The sequence below is a fragment of the Olea europaea genome, unplaced genomic scaffold, assembly GCF_002742605.1.
Source record: "Olea europaea var. sylvestris unplaced genomic scaffold, O_europaea_v1 scaffold187, whole genome shotgun sequence".
Classification (NCBI taxonomy): Eukaryota; Viridiplantae; Streptophyta; class Magnoliopsida; order Lamiales; family Oleaceae; genus Olea; species Olea europaea.
In genome coordinates this window covers 120893-128353 of record NW_019236492.1, presented here as the reverse complement: position 1 = coordinate 128353, position 7461 = coordinate 120893, and the positions used below count along the sequence as shown (strand labels likewise).

The 7461-nt window shown below is 32.7% G+C and overlaps 2 protein-coding genes across 2 annotated transcripts in view; both read left to right on the top strand.

Moving 5' to 3' along the window:
• The first annotated feature begins 2605 nt into the window (after window positions 1–2605).
• LOC111378789 lies at window positions 2606–5674 on the top strand. Its single transcript, XM_023002038.1, has 2 exons — window positions 2606–2956; window positions 5086–5674. The coding sequence occupies exons 1-2, from the start codon at window positions 2730–2732 to the stop codon at window positions 5447–5449; spliced, it is 591 nt and encodes a 196-aa protein (XP_022857806.1). The 5' UTR covers window positions 2606–2729; the 3' UTR covers window positions 5450–5674.
• A 758-nt stretch (window positions 5675–6432) lies between these two features.
• LOC111378773 (calcium-dependent protein kinase 2-like) overlaps window positions 6433–7461 on the top strand; it is a 1980-nt gene continuing 951 nt past the window's right edge. The window contains exons 1-2 of the mRNA XM_023002009.1: window positions 6433–6854; window positions 6956–7459. Of these exons, the coding sequence (XP_022857777.1) occupies window positions 7034–7459 (426 nt within the window). The 5' untranslated portion in view covers window positions 6433–6854; window positions 6956–7033. The remainder of the gene's footprint in view (window positions 6855–6955; window positions 7460–7461) is intronic.

Sequence of the window (7461 nt, the reverse complement as noted above, 5' to 3'; positions counted from 1 at the left end):
ATATATAAAACTTGTTGTAAATAAGATTAAATACCATTACCGCTAAAAGACGTCCTTGAAGATTCTGAATAGGAGTGAATTTATTTTGCATAGGTAGAGAAAGATTTGTGGGACTTCTTTCCATGTATGATTTTTTCAATATCAAATTGTCTATTTTGATGGAATTTTCTTTGACCTTAATCAACGTAGTAAATAAGGTGAAATAACCTCAAAATACTATCTGTAGTGGTAAGCAATAGGAAAAAAGAATAATAAAATAAAATCTGTTTATTCTACAAACCATTCCGTCATCAGTTTCACTTCCATAAAAGGTGTATTTATGAAGAAAGTACTTCGGACTTTTGTGGACAATTTCAAACCTATATACATGTGCAAATTATCACATATATATGCTGTATTATATGCTATCTGTGCGGGGAGTCTGCACACATCTCTGTCAAGCTTCCCACAGATAATTTTATCATCTTTACCATTTCTTCCCACACCAAACTTCATTTTTCACAAGAACTTCACCTTCCTTCCACAAAATATCAACATAAATTATTCATATAAATAACATTTATTCATAGAAATCAACTTACCTTAGAATTTGTTTAGAATTTGTTGAGATGAATGAATTGACAGATGAAAAATGCTATGAATTTGATATCAACAAAGGAAGTATAAAGTTGAGGTCACAAATAAATGAAGTAGGTTAGGTTGGTGAAATAGTATATTTCTTTTTGCAAGAATCTTTCCTATTTTGGCATTTGTCTGTCCAGTATTCTCTTACAATAATTTGACTACAATTCCCACTTACTGTCAAGCAAAACTCATTTCTAATATTCATATTTATTTAAATGAAATGTCTTTAGCAAAATCTTTAAACATGAGATAGTGTGTATAATAAAAAGTCAATCTTTAAAATTATCCTCCAAAAACTCTTTCAATTAACATTTTAATTCATAAAATTCTCTCATTACATTTAACATGTTTTCAATTTTCAATGTAAGAAATTAATAAAATAATCTAAAGAAAAGTTGGTTAGAAGAAAGGAAAAAGAAAATTAAATTATTCTTTACTAAAGCAAAATTATAAATTAACTTTTACTTATATTTCCACTTAAATCTAATTTTTACTAAACTACCAAAGAAGATTGATGCCAAAACATTTACTCCAAACTTCGAAAGCATAATCAGCCAAAAAAACTAAAATATCTCTACACCACGCTAATAAAGGCAGATTAAATACAATAATCGTGCAACGCACGTGCTATCGACTAGTAATGTAAGATGACATAAATGCCTTTGATATCATTTGGCTATTTTGATCTTTCCGAAAACGAGATTGCATAGGCGATATGAAGATACTGACGAGACAGGTTTTCATTCCATAGGAGCAAATAAATTTAGAACCACTACCAATTGGGTCCTCCCTTCGCCACTCCACGGGATACAGATTCATTACTGCTACACTTGGAACTAAGGTTATAATGGGTAACTGATATTTTCATCCATTTTGTTCCAAAACTTACAAATGTTCTACCAATTCTTTATAATGAACCTTAAATTCGGACACTTTGTCAATAAATTATGGGGTAATTATGCTTTTACTATGAATTTTGTTAGTTACACTATACTTTTCAGCATTTTTTTTTTACTTAAGTGGTTTTTAAGTAAGATTACGTAAATTGGGTTTTAATACATAAATCACACAAAATATTTAATTGTTTCACCATTATGGAAAGGAAATCCATAATGTTTGTGTCTTTCAAAATATTCAGAATGGGTGAAAACGATGAGAAAAATAATAAGTAAAATTGGGATATATATAGTTTATTGGGTTAGGACTATAATCTTAAATTTATTGCGGTGTATTTATTGAATTTTTTTTTTTAAAATTGTGGTCTGGTTATAGCTAAATTAAGTGATGCTCAACTAAGCCCTTATTTGAGGGTTGATTACCATTTTTTTAAAACTCTTTTTTTTTTTAAAATTAATTTCAACTACACATTTTCATAATAAAATATTTTTCATGTAAATTTATTTTTTTTATATTTTTTAACAGCACATTCTTAAAAAAATTATTATTCAAAAACTCATTTTTTAACCCAAAAAATAATAATAATAAATAAAAATAAAAATGGACTCTTAAATAGGTGCGACTGTATTATAAGGGTTGGCCACCTTGATGGGTGGCCCACCTGGCGCTCGACATTGGGCAGTGCAGTACCAAAGTATTTCTCGTTACAAGTTGTGCTAGATGTACAATATTTTGTACAATCTAGTCCATTGTCAACTAGATTGTACATAACATCGTACAAATAGAATTAGAGTGTGTTTGATTGACATGGAAAATATTACCTAGAAAAGAAAATATTTTCCATCTTTTGTGCAAAATAAAAACCACCTCTACCCAAGGAAAATATTTTCCTTAAAAATAAGGAAAATTAGACATATTTTCAAAAGTTGGAAAATATTTTCCATGAAAAAAAATAGCAATCAAACGCTCCAAGTGAAAATTTGGATGAAAAACTAATATTTTCCACAGAAAATAAATGTAACGAAACACACCCTTATTGTCACACGGGCTAAGTATCTTGCTCTAATTACCGAATAAATAATTTACCCAAGTAAAAAGGCACCGTCTTTGAAAAGTTTCTGGAATGTCCTCAAAGCATAAAATTACATAAATTCACAAATTGCAAGGGAAAATTTTTGCGTCGCATATTTCACAGCACAAAATCGACAATGGGTTGGGTGTGGAAGAATGACGACGAATCTGACTCTATTTCATCATCCGCTGGTGATAGCGGCGAGTTTAACGGCTCATTAAACCCTAGAGATGACGGTAATGGCGATCGCTGCGCCACCCGAAGAATTGTCTCGTCTCAGTGCCGGACTGAGGAAGTTGAGCCGGGGAAATTCATTCGTAAGTGCGAGAAAACCGAGAAGATATTCAAAGACTGCGTGGGAAGGTATATTTGATCTAAATTGAATTAGAAATCCCAAAATATGATTTCTGCATATATTTATGTTCGTGTTTTGTGTTGTTATTTGATTTCCTTGTAAGTTGTAAATATGAGATTATGAGAGGAAGTGATGATTTTATATATTTTTTGAGCTAGCAAATATTTGGCTTAAGAGCAGGAAATAGGAGTGGAATCGGACAAAGAGCCATTAGGAGGGCTTGTTAACAAATGCCCTTGTTATGATAGTTGGACAAAATTGATGTTGAGCCGCCAATGGGAGCAGAAAATTTTTGGCTTGAAAGCGGGCTTTCTCCGATATATGTACTTCTTTGCCAATAGGATATTTAGTTGTTTAATCTGCTTGGATAAGGTTTTAGGAAATTTGGGATGGTTTTCTTTTAATCAGTTACTGTAATTTATGTTCCTCAAAATATATGCTTATATGTTTGACTGTAAAAAATTGGAAGTGATATTATATGAATTTTAGCTGGAAAAAAGAAGAAGATTGTGGTGCTGTTAAGGGTTGTTGGAGAGGAGAAGTCTTGTCTTATTGATACTTATTGCTAAAACTATTTACAAACACTTTCTATCTAATTTGTGGAAAGCAAACACTAGAATAGAAGATCTGCTCTGAACACGTGAACGAAGTATTTAACAATATAAGATATCAGCATAATATTTGAATCCAAGTAAGATTTAGAAAAGTGCATATGATTGTACTCGTGAATAATTGGGACGAAAGGATAATTGTATACATATGATCATGCAAAAATGGTAATGTCTGTATATTTTCATTTTGGCCTTTTTAGCGGTTGTCTTGGAGTTTCTCAAGAAGAAGCAGAAAATAACTATGTTCTTGACCCCTCTAAATATGCATCTGATGTATGGTTTATTCTGGGCAATACTAATGAGAATGGCATACAACTTACTATAGTTAAGTAAGTGATATCATGTTAGTAACAGAGAGAAGAAAACATAGCTGAAGTTACATCTAATTTTTGGTGAAGACCATACAGACATTCGGGAAACTAGAAGCTCAGTAATGTTTTGAAGTAGGCTTGTTCTGGAAGCAATGTGCTGTCATAATTTTGCCAGACACATAGCTGTCAAGAACTGTAGAACGATTGTATTAAATGGGTTAATATCCATAAATACTACTTGACAATAGTGTACATATGTTGGAAGAGAACCGAACAGAATACTTTTACGTATGCCAAATGCCAATTGAGCACAAATGTTGGAGACAACTAGATAGCATGGATGCAAGACTTGATATTGGGGATGAACAGGATACCTATAAATTTGCAGTCATTTGCTGAAAAATGTTGGTATGGTCAAGCTGAAAAGATTTAACCTAATTCTTCATCTATAGACCTTTTTAGCCTTGTGGAATTTTTTGGTGCCGCCTCTTGTATCTATCCACTGGAATTTGCTGCCTTTTGATATCTAATTTCTCATATATCTTGCTTGAACTGTACTGGGTTACTATTTGATTGCAACATCTGGAAATGTTTTTTGGTTTTGAGAGTACATGAGACTTGACAGTAGGGAGCCAATAATCACTTTATAGAACGAAAAACATCCTGGAGATGAATGCTTTATTTGATGGTGCCACGTAGATATTTCTCATTCATCTATGTATAGATTTCAACAATACAAATCCTAAACTTGAACCTCAAGCTATTGATTGCACCCTTCTATCTTAATGTCTGTCTAAAGTAAAAGAAACTCATTTTTGGCAATACTAGAATGGACTAGATGCTTCTTTCTGGCTGTGAAATTTAACCATTATGCGAAGCATCAAACTGAGGGATTGGCACAGTTTGTTGCCTCCCAGAATTTCGAAGATTCTGCATTATAATTCTAATGACTTGAACAAACATATGGGCCTATACATGTAATACCCCCTCTCTCCTATTTCTTTCTTTCTTTTTGTTAAGAGATTTGATTTTACCAACTGCTTTTAATTTTCTCTTTATGTTTTTGTGGACTGCGTTTGCTTTTATATTTTTGTACAGATCCCTGACGAGTTTGTTATATTTAGTTAGGTCTATCATCCAGGATTTATGTCAAAATATATGGTTGCCTTGCAAAAACTGTCGTATATAATCTAAATCATATTCTTCTCATCTCAGGCCTAGTGAGATGGTACAGTCTAACAAAGAATACACCGAGGAAGATGTAACAGACCATGTTGTTAAAGGGATCCCATTGGAATCATCCGAGCAGGGACCCTTTCACTTTCCTGGTTTACGTGGTGATATTGAAGCCATTGAACGTAGTTTCTTTGGCGGTATTAACCGTTTCTTTGAAGCAGCCGAAGAGATGAAGAATGATTTTTTTAGTACAATAGCGGTTCCTCGCATATTTGATGATGAGTCTTCATCCTCTTGCAATAAGCGTGGAATTCCCGTTGAAGCTTACCCTCCGAAAGAGGTTCTTCCTGAGAAAAATTCCAATGGTGATGTTGATCTTTCTGGATTGGCTAGAGATGTTTGAGGCAAAGCTATGAATTTTTCGCACTGTACATTTTGCTAATAAACGTAGGACCTAGTTACCATGTTACTTTCTAATACAACTACTAGAACTAAAATTTACCTTATTTAATAATAAAGTTTTGGCCTGTATAGGACGCGGAACGACTACCAGCTGAAAAATTATTGTCCGGCCGGTGCTTGCCGGCAAATGGCAGCTGTCAAGGCCTAATTTTAAGTACTTTATTCCTGCCGGTTTATTTACATTATAATATTGGTAATGCTATTGAAGATTCGTTCAAAGGCTTATCTTCTTCTGTCACGTCCGTTCGTGCAAGGCACGATCAGGGGTCATGGTCACGTATGTTTATTTTCCCGCAGAATTTCTCAAAAAAAATTAAAAAAACAAAAAATAAAAATCGAAAAACAGGTAACTTTTATATATTTAAATGATTTTTGTTCTTAAAAAGATTATTTTGATTTCGAAACATCTAGTTTTCCATATATATGGACCACCGAGGGGTGTAATGTAAAAAATTCTCTTCTATTAAAATTGAATAATATTATTTATAGTGAAAACTATAGATAGTCATTTTGTGTGATATACATATGGTTTATTTGATGCAATATTGCGACCATCAAATAATAAATTGTCATATATACGTCACATATATATCAACGATTACCGGTAATCCTTACTATGAATAACATTATTCATTAAGCTTTGAGTAAATTACATATATTTTCTCTTTTTAAATAACAAGATTTTCACGCTTAGAACACTTTTAAGGGTCTCTTTGACGGAGCTTTTAAAAGATCATAAGCGATTTTTGAAATTAAGTTATTTTTGTACATATTTTAATAATTTTTGAAGTGTGTTTTGTTAAGTTAGAGCATTTAGACGAAGTTGGCTAAGATGACTTTATATTATGAAATTATTCTTCAAGAAGACCATAATTGTAGTTATTGCTAACAAACAAATAAACAAACAAACGCTGTACTAAACACGTTTTAGAGTTGGGAAAAATACAAATTTCTAACAGAAAAACCTGTCGATTTCTCTATTTCCGTTTTTCCCCCTGGCGTTTATTTCAACAAAGGGGGAGAGATTGAAATTCAGAATCAAAATCAAGATTTAACATGATATAAATTTAGAGAGATGGACTTGGTAAACAAAAACCTGTTCGTACGCAATCATTCTATCCACGGCCCTAATTGTTTTATCATATTTGGTAGATTCTGCGTGCTTTTTATCTTTGAAATTTTCTTGATCATATAGATTATATTTATATGAATCAAATTTCGAAGAAGGGTCGGGAATATATTTTGTGATTTGTTTACATTGCCCTTTCCATTAATAATTGGAGCGTGCTTTTATTGTTAAAGTGTTTATAAAAAAGGTAATAGGAAATGATTTGAATTGATTTTTGGTAAGTTCCTAAAATTATTGACAAAACATTATTTGCATTGATTTCTTTAGTACTTTTCAAATCATCAAGCTCTGTGACTGATAATATTATGGGTTTCACAGTTGGGTGAATCTTCAAGAGATTGAATTCTTTTTTCCGGGGAATTTGATGGGTTTTGCGAGTCAATAGTAGGAGCTAATATGGGAAATACTTGTGTTAGCGGGAAGATTGCTAAGGATGGGTTTCTTCACACAGTTTCAAATCTGTGGTGGCCTAACTTACCACATCTATTTTCGAATAATCAAAACAAAGAAAAACATTGCGAAGGGCCATCTACAGTTAAACAGTTAGAATGTCCTAATCCTGTTCACAATACACCCCCTGAATTGGTGAAGATTGAAAAGGAGGAAAGTCGACCAGAAAAGCCCACACAAGCTGTGGAAATGATGATTGTAGTGAAGGAAGATCAAAAACCACCTCAGTCTAGAACATGGGAAGAGGCAATCAAAACTGATGAGAGAAAACCTCTTCAAAATCCTGAGCCGGAACAGGTGATCATGGTAGAGAATGACAAGCCAAAACCAGTGGATCCACCAAAGCCCAAGAAACCCCACAATGTTAAGAGAAT

What these genes read in the sequence shown, in the direction of transcription:
- LOC111378789 (XM_023002038.1), top strand. Translation starts at nt 2,730, where the DNA reads ATGGGTTGGGTGTGGAAGAATGACGACGAATCTGACTCTATTTCATCA. An exon ending in TTCAAAGACTGCGTGGGAAG is followed by an intron (nt 2,957 to 5,085) that starts GTATATTTGATC and finishes TTCTCATCTCAG; the next exon opens with GCCTAGTGAGATGGTACAGT.